This window comes from Tupaia chinensis, unplaced genomic scaffold, assembly GCF_000334495.1.
Source record: "Tupaia chinensis unplaced genomic scaffold, TupChi_1.0 Scaffold144899_1, whole genome shotgun sequence".
NCBI classification, from domain to species: Eukaryota; Metazoa; Chordata; class Mammalia; order Scandentia; family Tupaiidae; genus Tupaia; species Tupaia belangeri.
Genome location: NW_006204759.1, coordinates 3,949,022 through 3,969,860, shown reverse-complemented (window position 1 = coordinate 3,969,860; position 20,839 = coordinate 3,949,022). Strand labels below are relative to the sequence as shown.

The 20,839-nt window shown below is 45.6% G+C and overlaps 1 protein-coding gene across 4 annotated transcripts in view; it reads left to right on the top strand.

The window, feature by feature from the left end:
* The window catches only part of ITGAE (integrin subunit alpha E), an 84,527-nt gene extending 72,036 nt beyond the window's left edge, over window positions 1–12,491 (top strand). For 2 of the 4 annotated variants that reach the window (XM_027767887.1, XM_027767886.1), the window contains 5 exons: window positions 163–219; window positions 1,266–1,361; window positions 2,802–2,897; window positions 10,348–10,458; window positions 12,220–12,491. In XM_027767887.1, coding sequence (XP_027623688.1) covers window positions 163–219; window positions 1,266–1,361; window positions 2,802–2,897; window positions 10,348–10,458; window positions 12,220–12,312 — 453 coding nt within the window. In that variant the 3' untranslated portion in view covers window positions 12,313–12,491. The remainder of the gene's footprint in view (window positions 1–162; window positions 220–1,265; window positions 1,362–2,801; window positions 2,898–10,347; window positions 10,459–12,219) is intronic. The other 2 variants (XM_027767888.1, XM_027767889.1) reach the window with 2 other exon arrangements.
* Window positions 12,492–20,839: the final 8,348 nt, after the last annotated feature.

The following is a 20,839-nucleotide window of genomic DNA, read 5'->3' as shown; positions in this document are numbered from 1 at the left end:
CTGCGGCGGGCCGGTTCCGTGCGGGCGGCCCCCCCGCCGCTGGGTCCTAGCGCCCGGCCTCGCGCACGCGCATTACGCCGGGTCTCGCGGCAGTTGGGAGGGGGCTCTTAACCATGGCGCCTGGGTTTGTTCAGTGTGGGGCTGGCATGGTTTTCGTTTCAGGCTCACACTGTGTGCACCGACAGTCTGGAGCGCGCGTGTGGGAGAGATCCGGTCCAGGTGAGCGCGGCTGTCTCGAGAGGGTGGGAGGAAGGTAACACGAGAGGCCAGGACACTACTTTTCCCAGGTCACCCTCCTTAGCCTTCTAGCTGGGTCATATTTGCCAGGGTTCGAGCTTTGCTTGGGCCACGGTGAGCACCGAAACTCTTCACACCCTGTGTCCTGGAACCTTAAGATCCCCGGTACTAATAGTCTCAGCCTTGGGGCCAGCAGGTGACGTAGCGGTTATATCGCTGGACTCTCACGTGACCAACCAGAGTTGGAGTGCGGGACCTGGTGGCTTCAAAATCACTCCGGGGGGCGGGGGCGAATGGAGGAGAAGGGATTGCACGTCCCCTCCGGGGGGGGGGGGTGATTTTTCACTTTCCCTCACACTGTCTCTGTATCTCCCCCCCACCCCACCCCCCACACACCCCAGGAGAGCACACGCCCTAAGGCAAAACAAACTCACAGCCTTTCTGGGGCCAGCAGGTGGCTTGGAGGTTAAGGTGCTGGACTTCCACGTGACTGAAGGCATCCGGAGCCCCTGACCCAGCAGCTTGAAAATCACGGGGGCATGGGACTAGCAGTTAGCGTAATGGCTATGTCGCCGGACTCCTATGTATTCACCCGCGGTTGGCGTCCTGGACCCGGTGGCTTAAAACTCACGCAGGGTGTGTGTGTGTGCGTGTGCGTGCCCAAGATCCCGAGAGGCGAATGGAGAAGGGATTGTGGCGTGGCCGTCCCCCCTGAGTGTGTGGGGGGGTGATTTCTCACTTTCTGTCACTCTGTCTCCCTCTGTCTTTCTTGCCAGCGAAAACCTCTCCAAAAAAAGAAAAAAAAAAAATCACGGGGGCATGTGCCTGTTGTGCCCAAAATACCGAGAGGAGAATGAAGGAGAAGGGATTGGGGTGTGAACAGTCCCCACCTCCTAGGGTTGATTCTCACTTTCCCTCTTTCTGTAGCAAGCACACTTACTTGTATGGCGAAAACCTATAAGAACAAAATAAAACTTAACTTTTCTGTACGATAAGGGATTATGGTGACCCGACTTTCCTTTTTTCAGCATGTGGAAGAATGGCATTTGCTGAGGTGCACCATTGCTTCAGATAAAGAGAATGTAACTGTGGCTGCAGAGATCTCTTTGGATCATGCCAAGCAGGTACTTGAGACTGAAATGCTACTGCCGTCAATGGGCTTCTCCCCTAGGAAGGATAATGACATCTAAAACAACGTTCAAGCCAGTCTCCGGTCTACCCTCTGCACAGATTTGTTCCTTAGCCAGTTACTCAGGCTACCCTCAGTAGGGTAATTTACTCCAATTACAAACTAGGAACTGTAGGAATTTTCCGTGAGGCCTTCATTTCATACCTCCCCATATCCCAGCAGCAAGTCCTGCTGTTCCACTATGAAAGTCTATTCTAAATAATTCACCTTTCTGCCTTTCCATGGCTGCTGTGGTAATTCAGGCCACCAAGCTATTGCTGTAACTTTGTACCTGTTCTTATTGCCTTTGCTCCTCCCTCACCCTCTACAAGTATAATTCTTTACATAGCTTTATTCACCATAATCATCATTATTTTTTTAGTTGAACAGAGAAAGACAGATTGGGAAATTGAGAAAGCAAGCTGCCAGGTCCAGGACTCAAACCATAGTTAGCCATGTGGGAGTCCAGCGCCTTAACCACCATGCCACCTGTTGGCCCCCATAGTAGCTGTCCTTCTAAAAGCAAACATTAGATTGTGTAATTCTGCTGCTTTAAAAGGGGAGGGGATGCATTTGAACACAGACTTTACCTTTCATAGCCTGCAAGATAACTCCGTGGTCTGGTCTCTGTTTAATTCTTCAACTTTATGACCTAGTACTCTTCTTTCTCTCCTCCTGCCCTTTTCTTATAATCCAGCTATACCAACCTTTCTGTTTTCCCACTTTGTCAATATTCTGGTCACAGGACCTTTGTACTTGCTTTGCAAAACACTACTCTTTCTTATGTTTAGTGCAAATGTTTTCTTAGAGAAGCCTTCCCTGATGACGTGTTTTAAGAGGGAACTAGTGACCAAGATTAATATTTACATAGTGGTTCAGGTGAGAGTGATGTGGTCTGAAATGAAGAAGTAGCAGTGGGGATGGAGAAAAAAGGGGCAAGTTCAAGGGAGGATTAAAAAGAGGAATGATCAAGAACTGACTTTGGGGGCCAGATGGTGGTTCAGTGGTGAAACATGATTCTCTGTGAGACCGACCCACATGGGTGGCTTACTGGTTTTCATTCAGAGATTTCCCTTAGTGTGCTGGGCGTGTGGTTCCTATTACCAGGGCTGACCGAGTCTCCAGAATCCTGTAGGGGGTGCTATACCTCTCTCACACACTCGGAATACGTTTTTTAAAAAGCCATTGACTTTGGGGACAGTTGTGGCACAGAGTAAAGTTAGGGAAAAGAAACTGAAAAGTAACTGTGGATTTCTTGTTTGGGTAACTGAATACTGGGACCATTAGCCAGGTAAGGAATAATGGAGAAGGAACACATTTAAAGGAGCAGGTGAGGACGATCTAAAAACAGTCCATTTCTAAAATCGGTTTTGTTTCCCTTCTGTCCCATCTGTAGTTGCTAAGAGATGTAACTGAACTCCAGATTCTTGGTGAAATATCTTACAGCAAATCTCTGTATGAGGGGTTGAATGCAGAGAACCACAGAACTAAGGTAAGGACTACAGAACTAAGGGAATCCTTAGTTGTTTTCTCATTTTCTGGGTGCTATCCTGTGGAAGCTGTGTCTAGTCTGTGATCAGATGTTCTGTTTCCCTTTTCCTGATTTCAATCTTATCATTTCTTTCTTTAAGTTTTTTTGTTTTGTTTTGTTTTGTTTTGTTTTGCCATAGGGCGCATGTGTTGGCCAGAGAGAGATAGGGAGAGAAAGTGAGATATCATCCCCAAGGGGTGATGGCCACACCATAGTCCTTTCTCCATTCTTTTCTCAGGATTTTGGACACATATACATGTACCTTGCATGGTTTTTAGGCTGCTGGGTCCAAGACTTGAACCTTTATCAGCCATATGGGAGTCCAGTGCCTTAACCACCACGCCACCTGCTTGCTACCATCTTACCATTTCTTATCTTGGCTTTGCCAGGGTCTTTGTGTCCTTGAGCATTTCAGCTTCTGCCTTTTCCACCTTTGAAATAAGGCAGTTAAATAAGAGGCCTAAGCTGAGGAGGTCTAAGTGGAAATAGCTAGTCTAGAATCAATAGCAAATACACTTTGATTTGAAAATGTATTGATTGGAACCAGCAGTTAGCGTAATGGCTGTGTCGCTGGACACGTAGTCGACCACGGTTCACGTCCCGGACCCGGTGGCTTAAAACGCACACCGGGTGCGTGTGCATGCATGCCCAAGATCCCGAGAGGAAAATCAAGGAGAAGGGATTGCGGTGTGACCATCCCCCCTGGGGGGTGATTTCTCGCTTTCTGTCTCTATGTCTCTGTCTGTCTGGCAAGTGCACGCGCCCTATAGTGAAAAAAACCTCTCCAAAAAAAAAATGTATTGATTAAAAATTTTTTTGTTGGGCCTGCAGGTGGCGTGGTGTTTAAGGGTGCTGGACTCCCACATGGCTGACCATGGTTCTAGTCCTGGCCCTGGCAGCTTGCTTTCTCACTTTCTCTCTCTCTCTCTGTTCTTCTCTGGTCAAAACAAACAAACAAACAAAATGAGTAAATAAACAAAGTTAAATAAAAAATTCTTTTAAAAAATTTTTGTAAATGAGAAATTGTGTTTTGTGCACACTAACTGTCCTAGTTTGTAGCATCCGTGCTGGTTACAGTATTAAACAGTTATAATACTAAGGAATGCAGAATGCTTTTCTAAAACTTCAGTGGATTACTGAAACTCTTAGAGTTCCTTTTGGAAATGTAGGACTAAAAGTCAAACTGCTGTCTGTGATGTGTGAACTAAATGCTCCTGTGTATATTACCCTGTGCTGTCATTCTCGTGGACACCCTTCTGGACATGCTGCTGGTTTCAGAGATGATCTTGAGTTAGATGTGATTCTGCAGTAGAGGGAATGTCAGGAAAGAGAGTGGGTTAGTAAATATTTGCAATCCTCTGTTTTCATCTCTGGAAGGGGAGAAAGGAGCATTTCTCTGGGCATGTCAGAATAATACTTCCTGGGACCAGCAGTTAGCGTAATGACTATGTTGCTGGACTCCATGTAGTAGTCGACCGCGGTTCAAGTCCTGGACCCAGTGGCTTAAATTCACGCCGGGCACGTGTGCGTGCATGCCCAAGACACCTCGAGGAGAATGGAGGAGAAGGGATTGCGGCGTGGCCATCCCCTCTGGGGAGTGATTTTTTGCTTTCTGTCTCTCCGTATCTCTCTCTCTCTGGTGAGCACACGCGCCCTATAGCAAAAACCTCTCAAAAATTAATTAATTAACTAATTAATTAATTAAAAGAACCACTCCTTTTATTTTCAAGTCTGTTTGTCTTTGTCTCTCGTCATTGCCTAAGGGTATATGCACTTGCCAGGGGTGGTAGTGTGGCACAGGAAGAGAAAGTACCCCCCAGTGGGGTACAGTCACTCTGCAATCACTTTTCCTCTATTTCTGCATCCCGTGAGGATTTTAGACATGTGCTCAGTGTATTTCGCAAGCCAGCGGGCACATGTGCTCTCCAGAAGGAGGGAGAGGGAGAAAACACACCGCAGTAGGGCTGCAGTTTTTCCCCTCCATTTCTCCATCCTGTCAGGATCTGGGGCATGCACACACACGTGCCCAGCAAGTCTTTCAAGCCACCAGGGCTGAGGTTTGAGCTGGGGTCAGCCATGTGGGATCCAATTCCTAATGTGCAGTGCCTGATTGCTGTGCTGTATCTGGCCCTATTTTTAAGTATTTCTGATACAGAAAATGATAGGGAAGAAATATAGGTACCCGTTATTGTACTGCCCAGATTAAAAACAATAAAAACAAGAACGCTCAAGCCTTACAGAAAGGTACCAAATGAAAAATAATGGTTCCTTTATTTCCCCCTTCCCATACCAACTCCTTCTTTTCCAAGGGAGTTACTATTAACAGTTCCTTTAAAAAAACAATTTAAGTTATTGTTATTTAATTTGCTCTAGGGCACATGTGCTCACCAGAAAGACAAGGGGCCAGCAGATGGCGTAGTGGCTGTGTTGCCAGATTCCCACATGGCTGACTGCAGTTCAGGTTCTGGACTTGGTGGCTTAAAATTCACACTGAACGTCTGAGATCCCAGGAGGAGAATGGAGAAGGGATTGGGGGGTGATTTCTCACTTTTCCTCTAACTGTCTTTGTTTCTCTCTCTCTGACCAGCACACATGGCCTAAGGCAAAACCCTCTGAAAACAGGAGTCCATGCCTTCACCACCACGCCACCTACTGGCCTCACTATGAACAGTTTCTTATATGCACATTCTTAATGTATTTGTATATTTCCCTCTCTTAAGTACTGATGTTTTTATTGTATAGTATAGTTTTCCCAAATTTCCTTTATTTAAATTCAGTATCCTTGGGGCCGGCCCCATGCCTACTTCAGACGGATTTCACATGACTGATTGAGTGGTTCAAACCCCAGCCTCAGCAGCTTGAAAAATATGCTGGGCGTGTGTACATGCATGCCCCAAATCCCAGCAGGATGGAAAACTGGAGAAGAAATTACAGCCTAGCCAAGTCCTATAAATCCTTGGTCATTGTAATCTCAAGAATATGTTTCTGTTTTTTTCTAAGACACAGACATTTATATTGGAAACTTTTCTCGCTATCCTGTCTACTACCATTTTTTTTAAAAGAATTATTTTATTTAACTTTATTTATTATTTATTTATTTGTTTATTTCAATTTGACCGGAGAGGGACAGAGTGAGAGAGAGAGAGAGAGAGAGAGAAAGTGAAAAAGCAAGCCGCCAGGTCCAGGACTGGAACCACTGTCAGCCATGTGGGAATCCAGTGCCTTTAACCACCACATACATCACCTACTGGCCCCCTCTACTACCATTTCTTAACAAAAGTCTATGTATTCAGTAATTACTCCAAGGATAAAGAAAGAAAAATCATTAACTATTTACAGAAAAGGAAATTTAAATGAGTTATGTGTAGAAATAGAAGCATCCTTGGCTAAGTGTCTTTTTCAAAGTTGTATTCTCTCTTGAGATAGAGATTGTCTGTATTCTAAAAATATTAAATATTTATAGGAATCGTACTGTACTAAAACCTTCCAGAATGAGAGTGCATGGGTTTAAATCTCAGATCCACCTCACCTTTCTTACTTATAAAGCAGGGGAGATAATAATATAGTACTTATATACCTCTAAGAATCAAAGAGTTAGTAGATTTTTTAAGAGAATCTAAGAGTTGGGACCAGCAGTTAGCGTAATGGCTATGTCACTGGACTCCCACGTAGTCGACCGCGGTTTGAGTCCCGGACCCGGTGGCTTAAACTCAGCCGGGCACTTATGCGTGCGTGCCCGAGATCCCGAGAGGAGAATGGAGGAGAAGGGATTGCGGAGTGGCCATCCCCTCTGGGGGTGATTTCTCGCTTTCTATCTCTCTGTCTCTCTCTCTCTGGCGAGCGCACGTGCCCTATAGCAAAAACCTCTCCAAAAAAAGAAAGAAAAAAAAAGAGAGAATCAAGGAGTTAATAGATTTAAAGCACTTAGATAAGTTTCTGGTGCTGGCCTAAGGCCTGATAGTTAAAGGAGCTGGATCTTATGTGTCTACCCATGTTGTTCAAATCCTGTCCCTGGAACCTTGAAAAATATGCTGGACTCGGGGCCAGCAGGTGGCATGGTGGTTAAAGGCGCTGGGCTCCCACATGGCTGACCATGGTTCAAGTCCTGAATCTGGTGGCTTGCTTTCTCACTTCCCTCTCTCTGTCTGTCTGATCAAACTAGAAAGTAACAATAATAATAAATAAAGTTAAATAATATAATTCTTTAAAAAAAATATGCTGGGCTCATGTGTCTGTCTGCCCCAGATTCTGACAGGATGGAGGAATGGAGGAGAAAGTATTGAAAGAACGGCCTTTCCTGTTCTTCCCCTTCTGTGCTGCTTTTGTGCCTCCTTATTCTCAAGGGCAGAGCGTGCTATTAGGTTCAGCTACCTAAGAGTTAAGGTTAAGCATGGAAGGTCAGCATTAGTTCAGCCAGCATTTATAACTTCATAAGAAGAAGCTTTAAAAGTAAATCTGTCTAGACCTTCAGTCCACACGGAAATTTCTCCAAAGCATTCATGACCTTGGAGTTTAAACATGTGCGTGAAGGGAACTCTGTTCTGGGCTCTCTCTCTCTCCCACTCTCTTGTCTCTTTCTGGAAAGAACACACACCCTCTGGCAAATAATTTGAAAAATTCAGTATCCTGGGACCAGCAGTTAGCCTAATGGCTATGTCACTGGACTCCCATGCAGTTGACCGCAGTTCACGTCCTGGACCCGGTGGCTTAAACTCATGCCGGGTGCGTGTGCGTTCATGCCCAAGATCCCAAGAGGAGAATGGAGGAGAAGGGAGTGCAGCGTGGCCATCCCCCCTGGGGGGTGATTTCTCACTTTCTGTCTGTCTGTCCGTCTCTGTCTTTCTGGGGAGCCCACGTGCCCTACAGCAAAAAAAAAAAAAAAAAAAAATTCAGTATCCTAAGGAAGGTATTAAGTAGTTCCTGACAATAAGCACCTGCCTTACATTGAATCTGTGAGTCTAAAAGAGCTGTGTATCTGAATGCATTTCTGCCTCAAATAAGGAAACTGCAAAGCCAGTGTGCCAGCAGGGAGACGCTTTGTAGGCCCCGAGGGAAGCAGACTCAGGGTCCCTGGCCTGACTCCTCTGGTCCTTACACTCTGCCGACTGTGTTGGTGCTGCCATCCTTTCTGGCCAGGACAAAGTTGCCACATTTTGCTTTATTTTCATATGGCAGAAGACAGAAAGGAAGGGAAGAGGTCAGTAACAAAAGGATTTTTAGGGGGAGCCTCTTTCCTATTTAGGGAGGGGGATTTTTCTAAAAGTTCCCAGGAGACCCCCTTATATCTGATTAGTATTAAGAACTGGATTTCATGTCAGTTACTGGCAAAGAATAGTTTTGTCATGATTGGCTTGTACCATCATGATTCGTGAACACTGTCTGAGAGGAGAGGATGGCTATTGGGTAGGCTGCCGTCAGTGTTTGCTGCAAGCAGTAGTATCCTGTGTCCTGCCTTCCCCTTACCTCTACCAGGGCAGCTTTGGGGCATTTTTGGGAACCTGTGGTTTTAGAAGGGAAAAAGAGAGAGAAGACTTTGAGAAATTAATTTCTTTCCAAATTTGGCCTGTTATACCACTGTCGCCTTGGGCCTTTCTTGAATTCCCCCTAGAGACCCATCCTTTCCTTTTTTTTTTTTTTTTAAAGAATTATTGATTTAACTTGATTCATTCATTTATTTTAATTTGACCAGAGAGAAACAGAAAGTGAGAAAGCAAGCCACCAGGTCTGGGACTCAAACCGTGTTTGGCCATGCGGGAGTGTCCAGCGACTTAGCCACCATGCCACCTACTGGTCCCTCAGACCCATCCTTTTCTATAGACAAATCCAGCTTTTCCTGTTCTTCCCCTTCTGTGTTGCTTTTGGACCTCCCTATTCTCAAGGCCAGACTATACTCCTGTTAAGTTCAGCTACCTAAGAGTTAAGTAGGACATGGAAGGTCAACATTAGTTCAACCAGCATTTGTGACTTCATAGGAAGAGGCCTTCAAAGCAAATCTGTCCAGACCTTCAGTCCACACGGAAATCTCTCCAAAGCTTTCATGGCTTTGGAGTTTAAACATGTGCGTGAAGGGAACTCCGTGTCCTGGGCAGGCAGAGGAGTCTTGATGGCCCTCTGACCTCCTAAGCCCTGGGAACCTGCTCTGGCCACACCTTTGAGAGGGCCACTTTTGTCTAGGTCTCAGTTGCGAAGCTCATCCCCCAAGCTTTCCAAGTGTGCCTTGTCAGTGAGAAGAGTGATTAGATTCCTGGAACTGAGGCTTTTGGAAAACGAAACTTGGGGGCAGCTGCTGCTGGAAGAGCTTTACAGGCAGAACCGTGGGTACAGTTTGGGATTTATTGTTGTGCCCTGAGGTAACACGCACTTCTGACCCAGTGAAGAGCAGTCCAGTACCTTTGTCATGTATTTCATGGGGGAATATATTACCAAAGACTTCAGTGACTGTGCAAGCTCAAAAAGAGCCGTTGGAACAGAGTTAGAACTTGGAGATCATTTAAAAGGCCATCAGTTTGAATAAAGGACATTGGCTCAAGGACACATAGTGACTTAGCTGGGTGTAGAATCTTGATTTTCTGTCTTCCAGTCCAGTGTCCTGTTCTTTGAAACCTAGAGACCTAAATTCTTGGGATGCTCTACCAAACTAAGAGCATCTTTAACAAAAGGTCACACGATCTGGACAGATTTAGCTTTTATAGATGGGAGACTGAAATAGTTTTTTAGGAAGTACTTTGGTCATTAGGTAATTTTAGATCTAAACTGCTACTTCAGGGAATGTTTAGCTTTTCGCTTTATTTCTGTGTTTTGATCGATGCAGAGGATATTGCTGAGTCCTCATATTTTGCTCCTTTAAATAACGTGAGGGGTTGGGACTAGACACTGCAGTAGTGATGCAACTGGACCCACGTGGAAAGGTCCTGGGTTCTCATCCCAGGGCCCCCTGTACGTGCAGTTGCACACACATGCCTGATACCTGGCCTGGCTGAAGTTGGGGTTGGATTGTGGCATGAACACCTTGTTGGGGGAGTGGGGTACCAGTCTCTCTGTCACTGTCTCTCTCTCATGAAAAAAAGAAACAAACTTCTTTTTCTTTTTTTTTGAGAGGTTTTTGCTATAGGGCGTGTGCGCTCGCCAGACAGAGACAGAGAGACAGAAAGCGAGAAATCACCCCCCAGGGAGGATGGCCACGCCGCAATCCCTTCTCCTCCATTCTCCTCTCGGGATCCTGGGCACGCACGCACACGCGCCCAGCATGAGTTTTAAGCCACCGGGTCCGGGACACGAACCACGGTCGACTACATGGGAGTCCAGCAACATAGCCATTACGCTAACTGCTGGTCCCAACAAACTTCTTTAAAAACAAAACAACAAGGAATTTTGTCCTCATTTGCTTTGCCTTACTTATTGTCTGCTGCAGATCACAGTCATCTTCCTGAAAGACGAGGAGCGCCATTCTTTGCCCGTCATCATTGGAAGCAGTGCCTGTGGCCTGCTGGTTTTGATTGTGATCGTAATCATCCTGTTCAAGGTCAGTCCTCATGTTCACGTGGCGGGGAGACCACTCTGATGTTGGGCACAGACGCCACTCCCTGGAACAGCCATCCCTGACTTAGAGCTGCTACCCTGGCCTTGGGGCCACTTTTCCCTTCTCCTTCAGCCGTTCATTTACTTTTTAGGCCAATGAATAAAACAGTTTCTGTCTAAAAATATAGAAATCTAGAGGCTAGCAGGTGGTATGGTGGTTAAGGTGCTAGACTTCCACAGAAGGCTGACCATGGTTCTAGTTCTGGACCTGGTGGCTTGCTTTCTTACTTTCCCTTTCTCTGGTCAAATTAAAAATAAATAAATAAAATAAAATAGAGTAATCTAACGAAAGCATTAGAAATCACAATACTAAAACAGGTAGGATGGTCGTTCTCCTATTTAAAGCCTCTCCGTGCCTTCCCTTTTCTTAATGGTCAGACTCATTGCTTTCAAAACCCTCGTCCTCAACTCCTCTCTACCTTGAGTCTTGCTTTTTGTCCAGACAAATTGAACCATTCCTAAATAGGTTCATGCCTCTGTGCTTGTGCAAAGCACATTCTTGGCTATTCCTTTGCCAAGAATCCCCTTCCCCACTTTGTCACCTTGCTCACACTCTTCCCTGAAAACTCAGAAGATTCCTGAGTCCTCTGTGCTGGATTATGAGCTTTCCCTGTGAGCTCCATTCCAGAAACCGTTCCAAATGGCAGTCTGCACTCTGGCAGTTGTATCTCCTGCTCGATTGTGAGTGTCTTGGTGTAGGAGGCCGTGCTTGATCTTTGACCTCAGCATAGGCCGAACTGAGTGGTTTTTCATAAATAAGATTAGATCCAGTACAGCTGAAATAGTACATTGCAAATAATGCGTCACAGAATTACTTCTGTTAATAGGTTCAAATTGCTCTGGGAGTTCAGAGGGGAGTGGAAAGTCATCCCTCATTGGAGAATGAACACCAGGGAAAGCAGCATATAAGGGTCTTGGCCCAGGTTAGGATCCTAGACCAGCCTAAAACAGGCAGCAGTGCATGCCTGCAGTCGTAACTGAGAGGCTAGGTGGGAAGACAGTGGTGATACCCTGTAGAAAATACGTATTTTGGGACCAGCAGATGGTATAATGGCTACGTTGTTGGACTCCCATGTAGTCAACCATGGTTTGAGTCCCAGACTTGGCTTAAACTTATGCCAGGCGTGTGTGCATGCGTGCCCAAGATCCCAAGAGGAGAAGGAATTGTGGTGTAGCCATCCTCTCTGGGGGGTGATTTCTTGCTTTCTGTATCTCTGTCTGTCTTTCTGGCGAGTGCATGTACCCTATAGCAAAAATCTCTCCAAAAAAAAAAAAAAAAAAAAAAAAGGAGGGGCCGGCAGGTGGCATGGTGGTTAAGGGTGCTGGACTCCCACATGGTTGACTGTGGTTCAAGTCCTGGACCTGGCAGGTTGATTTCTCACTTTCTCTTTCTCTCGTACTCTGTCCCTCTCTGGTCAAATGAAAAAATATAAATAAATAAGTAAATAAAGTTTAAAAAAAAAAAAAAGAAGGAAAGAAAATATCTATTTCTTTCTTCTGCTCTCTCATTAAAAAAAAAAAAAAGAAAAAAGCAGGGTTTTGAAGTATTGGGTAACCCGGGAGAGAGATTCAGAGGAAGATGGGGAAAGGCATGGGGAGTCTGAGAAGCAGAGTTAGGGGCTACCTAGGCAGCACCCACAGGGACGTTCCTGTAACAGCTGGAGGTCTTAGGCCTATAATTGCACTTTCCCTTCCTTTGTTTCAGTGTGGCTTTTTTAAAAGAAAATATCAACAACTAAACTTGGAGAGCATAAGGAAGGCCGAGCTGAAATCAGAGGATTCTACCCCCGAAAAATGAGGACCCACTTCCTGATCCACTCAGAAAGTCAAGCAGTCCTCGAAGTCGAGAATTGGTGTCATACTGGTTACTTTTTTCTTTAAGATGTGTTAAATCAGCACCCAGCAAATTGTAGAAAATTGTGTTTTAGCCATACATTGTCTGTGTACTGTGCAGAAGTAAACTTGGGAAACATTTGATATGAAATGTTGTTTTCTCTGTAGTAGCGCCTTTAATATGCACATATAGTGTCCTTGATGATTTGCAGTGAATTTTTATGTCTGACAGGGCAAATTTTCATTCTTTTTTTTTTTTTCCTGGGTAGAGGTTTTGCCTTAGGTTGTTCACCTGATAGAGACAGACAGTAAGAGGGAAAGTGAGAAATCACCCTCCCCCGGGGGAAATGGCCATGCTGCAATCCTTTCTTCTCCATTCTCTTCCCGGGATCTTGGGCATGCACACACACGTACCCAGCAAGAGCTTCAAGCCACCAGGTCCAGGACTTGAACCGCAGATGGCCATGTGGGAATCCAATGATGTAAGGGCATGTGTACTCCCCAGACAGAAGAGAGAGAAGAAAAGGAAAGTGAAGAAGCACCCCTTGTGGGGGGTGGCCATACTGCAGTACAGTCTCCTTAATTTCTCCCTTCAGGAGTTTGGCCATACACATGTACCTGTGTGTTTTTCAAGCCACTGGGTCCAGGACTTGATTTGTGCAGCTGGCCATGTGGGATCCAGCTGCCTTAACCACCATACCACCTGCTGACCCCCTTTTAAAATGTTATTTTTTATAATTTCTTATTTATATTCAATTGTATATCTTTATGCTGTACAATATGGTTTTTTCCAAAGCATGTAATGAATCAAGAATATTATCATGTATGTTGTTTTCAACACCTATTTTTTTAAAAAGAATGATTTATTTCATTCTATTTATTTATTTTAATTTGACCAGAGAGACATAGAGAGAGAGAAAGTGAGAAAGCAAGCCACCAGGTCCGGGACTTGAACCATGGTCAGCCATGTGATAGCGTCCAGTGCCTTAACCACCTGCTGGCCCACCTTTATTATTATTATTTTTGTAGAGGTTTTTGCTATCGGGCACATGTGCTTACCAGAAAGACAGAGAAAGACAGAAAGCGAGAAATCACTCCCCCAAGAGGATGGCCACACCACAATCCCTTCTCCTCCATTCTCCTCTCGGGATCTTGGGCACGCACGCACACACGCCTGGAGTGAGTTTAAGACAGGGTCCAGGACTCGAACCATGGTCTACTAATGACAGTCCAACGACATAGCCATTATGCTAACTGCTGGTCCCTTAAGAGACATTTTTACAGAGCCAGCAGGTAGCCTGGTGGTTAAATGGTTAAAGGTATTGAATTCCCACATCGCTGACTGCAGTTAAAGTCCCAGACCTGGTGGCTTTCTCCCCTTTCCCTTTCTCTCTCCCTGTGTTTCTCTATGGTCAGATTAAAAAATAATAAAAATAAATGGAATTAAAGAAATAATTCTTAAAAAAAAAATAAAAAAGAGATTTTTACTACAGGGCACATGCGCTTGCTGGAGAGACTGAGAGACAAAAAGTGAGAAATCACTGCCAGGGGGGATGTCCACACTGCAGTCCCTTCCCTTCCGTTCTCCTCTTGGGACTTTGGGCACACACGCACACACTCCCAAAAGCATGATTTTTAAGCTGCCAAGTCTGAGACTTGAATTCATGGGAGTCCAGAGACTTAACTACTACACTGCTTGCTGGCCCCAGCCCCTATTTTTTTTTTACTAGACTTTGCAGGGCCCTGAGAAGTTAGCTCTGCCTGACTTTAGTGGGAGTGCTTTCATATCCCTTGTGCTGGCATCACAGCCGGCCTATGGCCCTAAGCCCTGCCATTCTGCCTTTGGGCAGTTTCTGGGCATGCTTGAGGAAACCCATTCACTTCTCCTGGAGCCCCTTATTTTGTCTGTGTTAAATCACCAGGCTGCTGGCTTGGTCAGCTTTTTTGCTGATCTTATTCCATCTACCTCATTTCTCCCAGAAATTTCTCTACATTTTTGGTCCCTTTATTATTATATTGTTCTTTGATTTCCAGCTGTTCTTTATGATTCTTGAGTTGTTCTAGTAGGATTTGCCTTTGAAGGAAAAGAAAAAGATAAGTTATTTCTTTATTGTTGGGCTCAAGAGGTGTGCCTAGTTTTCAGAATTGTGGGTGACTCGTAGGCCCTGCTTTTATACTTTTTAAAAACTTAATATTGCAGGACTAGCAGATGGCATAACGGTTACATTGCTGGACTCACACATAGTCGACCAAGTTCAAGTCCTGGACCCAGCAACTTAAAACTCATACTGGGCAGGATCAGCAGTTAGCGTAATGGCTATGTCACTGAACTCCCATGTAGTAGTCGACTGCGGTTCAAGTCCTGGACCTGGTGGCTTGAACTCATGCCGGGCATGTGTGCATGTGTGCCCAAGATCCCGAAAGGAGAATGGAGGAGAAGGGACTGCGGCGTGGCCATCTCCTCTGGGGGTGATTTCTCGCTTTCTGTCTCTGTCTCTCTGTCTTTCTGGTGAGTGCACATGCCTGATAGCAAAAACCTCCCCCCCAAAAAAAAAATCCTCACTCTGGGCACATGTGTGCATGCCCAAGATCCTGAGAGGAAGAGAAGGGATTGCAACATGTCCATCCCCTGCAGGGCAATTTCTTGCTCTCTGTCTCTCTGTCTCTTCCTGTCTGTCTGGTGAGTGCACAAGCCCTATAGCAAAAGTCTCTCAAGAAAAGATTTTTTTCAGGGGCCAGCAGGCGGTGTGGTGGTTAAGGCACTGGACTCCCACATGGCTGACTGCAGTTAAGAGTCCTGGACCCAGCGGCTTGAAGATCATGCTGGGCATGCATGTGCACATGCACACTTGCTTGTGTGTGTCTGCCCAAAATCCCAAGAGGAGAATGAAGGAGAAGGAATTGTGGCATTACCACTCCCTCTGGGGGATGATTTCTCACTTTCTTTCTCTCTGGTGAGTGCATGTGGCAAAAATCTAAAAAAATCCAAAAAACTAGTACTGCAAATAAGATGTTCCTATTGCAACAGTGAAGGTATGTATCAACCACCAGCCAGCTACTGTCTGTCTGCTTGAGCTGTGCTCATTTGGTTTCATTTAGGCCAGAGGCAGGGTGATCAAGTTTCATTAATTAATTAATTCATTTTTTTGTTCATCATTCTACAAGCTTAAGTAACTACCGTGAAAGCTGTCAAAATCAAAATGGAGTTATTTGTGTCACCAGGTATGCCTCATAATAACTATCACAAGGACTGTGTCAGAATCACAATCCTGTGCAGAGAGCACTGCAGCCTTCCATGAGAGTGTTCCTGTTCCTGCAGGGACACCTGCCCAGATACTGCTCGTCTAACCTAGGACTGGTGCCATCTTGTCATTGATTCTGGTAGCCAAGGCAGTTGTCCCAAAACAACTTATATAATTGCACCTCTTTTTTTTTGTTTTTGTTTTTGCTATAGGGTAAATGTACTCGCCAGAGATAAACAAAGAGGGAAAGTGAGAGATCACCTCCCAGGAGAGGGATGGCCATGCTTCTCCATTGTCTCAGGGTCTTGGGTATGCATGCATACATGCTAGGGTAATTTCCAAGCTGCTGGGTCTAGGACTTGAACCATGCAGTTGACCATTTGGGATCCAGCACCTTAACCTCCACACCATTTGCTGACCCAGTTCATTAAAAAATATTTGTCATCTCGGGACCAGCAGTTAGCGTAATGGCTATGTCACTGGACTCCCACGTAGTCGACCATGGTTCGAGTCCCAGACCCGGTGACTTAAACTCACGCCAGGCGCGTGTGTGTGCGTGCCCAAGATCCCAAGAGGAAAATGGAGGAGAAGGGATTGCCGTGTGGCCATCCCCCCCGGGGGAGTGATTTCTCGCTTTCTGTCTCTCTGTTTCTGTCTGGCGAGCGCACGTGCCCTATAGCTGAAACCTTTCCAAAAAAAGAAAAAAAAAAATTGTCATCTCTTCCCTCCCTGGATGCAGCCGTAATGTATATGGTGGGGAATATGAGGGTGGAAAGACAGGTGGGGTCAGTTTGAGTCAGTCTACATAAGAGTTGTGTACGAGGAGCTGTGGGAAGCAACAGCATTTGTCATGTTTTATATGAGGATTTCACACTCATTTTCAGGTTTTATATGAGGATTGCACACTCATTTCATTACCACACTAGTCTTGTGAGCTTGAGGAGAGTTGAGAGAAGTGGATGGGTGTGAGAAGTTTCATGCCAATTGTGGGGGGAATCCCTGCAGGAAGCAGGTCGCTTTCTGTCTCTGTCTCTCTGTCTTTCTGGTGAGTGCACATGCCTGATAGCAAAAACCTCCCCCCCAAAAAAAAAAATCCTCACTCTGGGCACATGTGTGCATGCCCAAGATCCTGAGAGGAAGAGAAGGGATTGCAACATGTCCATCCCCTGCAGGGCAATTTCTTGCTCTCTGTCTCTCTGTCTCTTCCTGTCTGTCTGGTGAGTGCACAAGCCCTATAGCAAAAGTCTCTCAAGAAAAGATTTTTTTCAGGGGCCAGCAGGCGGTGTGGTGGTTAAGGCACTGGACTCCCACATGGCTGACTGCAGTTAAGAGTCCTGGACCCAGCGGCTTGAAGATCATGCTGGGCATGCATGTGCACATGCACACTTGCTTGTGTGTGTCTGCCCAAAATCCCAAGAGGAGAATGAAGGAGAAGGAATTGTGGCATTACCACTCCCTCTGGGGGATGATTTCTCACTTTCTTTCTCTCTGGTGAGTGCATGTGGCAAAAATCTAAAAAAATCCAAAAAACTAGTACTGCAAATAAGATGTTCCTATTGCAACAGTGAAGGTATGTATCAACCACCAGCCAGCTACTGTCTGTCTGCTTGAGCTGTGCTCATTTGGTTTCATTTAGGCCAGAGGCAGGGTGATCAAGTTTCATTAATTAATTAATTCATTTTTTTGTTCATCATTCTACAAGCTTAAGTAACTACCGTGAAAGCTGTCAAAATCAAAATGGAGTTATTTGTGTCACCAGGTATGCCTCATAATAACTATCACAAGGACTGTGTCAGAATCACAATCCTGTGCAGAGAGCACTGCAGCCTTCCATGAGAGTGTTCCTGTTCCTGCAGGGACACCTGCCCAGATACTGCTCGTCTAACCTAGGACTGGTGCCATCTTGTCATTGATTCTGGTAGCCAAGGCAGTTGTCCCAAAACAACTTATATAATTGCACCTCTTTTTTTTTGTTTTTGTTTTTGCTATAGGGTAAATGTACTCGCCAGAGAGAAACAAAGAGGGAAAGTGAGAGATCACCTCCCAGGAGAGGGATGGCCATGCTTCTCCATTGTCTCAGGGTCTTGGGTATGCATGCATACATGCTAGGGGAATTTCCAAGCTGCTGGGTCTAGGACTTGAACCATGCAGTTGACCATTTGGGATCCAGCACCTTAACCTCCACACCATTTGCTGACCCAGTTCATTAAAAAATATTTGTCATCTCGGGACCAGCAGTTAGCGTAATGGCTATGTCACTGGACTCCCACGTAGTCGACCATGGTTCGAGTCCCAGACCCGGTGACTTAAACTCACGCCAGGCGCGTGTGTGTGCGTGCCCAAGATCCCAAGAGGAAAATGGAGGAGAAGGGATTGCCGTGTGGCATCCCCCGCGAGGGAGTGATTTCTCGCTTTCTGTCTCTCTGTTTCTGTCTGGCGAGCGCACGTGCCCTATAGCTGAAACCTTTCCAAAAAAAGAAAAAAAAAAATTGTCATCTCTTCCCTCCCTGGATGCAGCCGTAATGTATATGGTGGGGAATATGAGGGTGGAAAGACAGGTGGGGTCAGTTTGAGTCAGTCTACATAAGAGTTGTGTACGAGGAGCTGTGGGAAGCAACAGCATTTGTCATGTTTTATATGAGGATTTCACACTCATTTCATTACCACACTAGTCTTGTGAGCTTGAGGAGAGTTGAGAGAAGTGGATGGGTGTGAGAAGTTTCATGCCAATTGTGGGGGGAATCCCTGCAGGAAGCAGGAGGAAGAACAGATGAGTTTTTTTCTTTTTTTTTTTTTTCTTTGGAGAGGTTTTCGCTATAGGGTGCATGCACTTGCCAGACAGAGAGAGAGACAGAGATATAGAAAGCTAGAAATCACCCCCCATGGGGGATGGCCACGCCGCAATCCCTTCTCCATTCTCCTCTCGGGATCTTGGGCACGCACGCACACGCGCCGGGCGTGAGTTTAAGCCACCAGGTCCGGGACTCGAACCGCGGTCGACTATGTGGGAGTCCAGCGACATAGCCATTATGCTAACTGCTGGTCTCAGATGAGTTTTGTTCTAAGATGTACTGTGGAAGAGTAGTCACTTGCTCTGTGTGTTTGGTTGATTGAGTTCGTGTCTTTGCCATTTTTAGTGCCCGGTGGACTAGCATTTGACTCTACTCTTAAGTGTTTGGTTCCTCGGTGAGTTTCTCTTTAGGTCAGGTATGAGGAGCTAAGTAGTAAGTACCAATCCATTAATTAAAATGGATTTTCTGAACTTCTACTGGACCTGGAAATGCTTCCCCCAGAGGAGCTGTCTTTTTCCTGTTGACTGTATTTAAATGACATTAATAATGCATCTGCTGTTTCTTAAATGGATTAGTAATATTTATTAATGGAATGTGTTTGTGACAATAGGACTATATGGTGCAAGATAAATTGCATCGTGTGGCCCTTATGAATCCCTTCCCAGGCCACCCCTTTCCTACTCTGGTCTCTTTGGGCCACCCAGAATACTGAGGACTTGGAAGTGAGGCTGGGCCCACAGATGGTCCTCCAGGGCATTCCTTGTCTTGTAATGACATCCTTTGGTGCCCTAGTACTGATTTGAATCTCTTACTGCCAGGCCTTCCCTCTCCTTGGGAGTTGGAAATAGAGTTCACTATTGTTGATGAAAATAAACTCTGTAAAATAAGCAAAGAAGAGGGGCCAGCAGGTGACGTGGAGGTTAAGGCAGCTGGATCCCACATGACTGACTCTGTGGTTCAAGTCCTGGAACGAGCAGCTTGAAAAATCATGCTAGGTGTGCGTATGTGCATGCCCAAAATTCCGAGAGGAGAATGGAGGAGAAGGGATTGTGGCATGGCCATTCCCCCTGGGAGTAATTTCTTACTTTTCCTCTCTCTCTCTCTTTTCGGTGATCACATGCACCCTACAGCAAAAAGTAAAAATACAGAAAAAAAATGGAAAGAAGTTTACTTTAAGTCAAACTGTATGAGATTGCAGGCGGTATGCAGCCCAGGTAAGCATAACTCAGGTAGCCCCAAACATGCTTACCAAGATTTTAAGACCCTTGGACAGATTTTTAAAGGCAAAAAGTACAAGCAGGAGAGGAAAGAGAAGAGGGGATTATACCGTTTACTTTGGGACAGTTATCTCTGGCTACCAGGATCAGTAGCAAGCATGGCATCAGTCCAGGGTTGATCGGGCAGTCTCTGGGCAGGTGTTTTGGCAGAAGCAGTCTGTGTGTCAGGTTACAGTGGTCTTCGTGCAAGGCCATGGTTCTGCAGAGTTCTCTATAATGCAGTTCTTGGTGTCTGGCATGTTAGCGTGAGAAAATACCTCCTCCATGGCCTTCTGTCTCAGTTTATTCAGGTTTGACACCAATTATTCCATTTTGACAAAACTTTCATACTATGAATAAATAACAACCGGGGACCACAGATGGCATAATGGTTACTTCACAGACTTCCATGTAGTCGACCGTGGTTCGAATCCCAGACCCACTGTCTTAAAACTCACTCCAGGTGCGCACATGTGTGTGTGTGTGTGTGTGTGTGTGTGTGTGTGTGTGTGTGTGTCCAAAATCCCTAGAGGAGAATGGAGAAGAAAGGAGTGTAGCATGGCCATCCCCCTGGGGGTGATTACTTGCTTTCTGTCTCTCTGTCTCTCTAGCAAGTGCACATGCCTGATAGCAAAAATCTCTAAAAATAAATTTAAAAAGAACATCTGAACCTCTACTTTGAGAACCAAATTATTTTATGAGATTTGTTTTCTTTATTTCTAGTTTGCTTTCTTTAATTTTATTTAATTGCCAGAGGGCACATGTGCTTGCCAGAGAGAGGCAGAGAGAGGGAGACCAATGTGACTTGGTCACATCGCAGTCCCTTCTCCATTTTGCCATCCCATCAGGATTTGAGGCACACATGCACACACGCCCTCTTGCCAGCTCACAAGTGAGTCAAGCACTCTGGAAACTGCTCATTATGACAATGGAGATGGTTTCTTGGGCTACGGAGCCAGGTCACCTGGACTCAAATTCCAGCACAGATGCTTATTAGTGGCATGATCATGGACACGTCTACCCTCTCAGGGAAGAGTAAGGATAGTGCTGACCACATAAGGTTTGAGGATTGAATGGGTCTTCACATGTGAGGCGTTTAGAACAATGCTGAGCTGACAATGCCCGCAGATGATGTGGTTAACGTGCTGGACTCCCATATGGCTAACCACAGTTTGAGTCCTGGACCTGACAGCTTGTTTTCT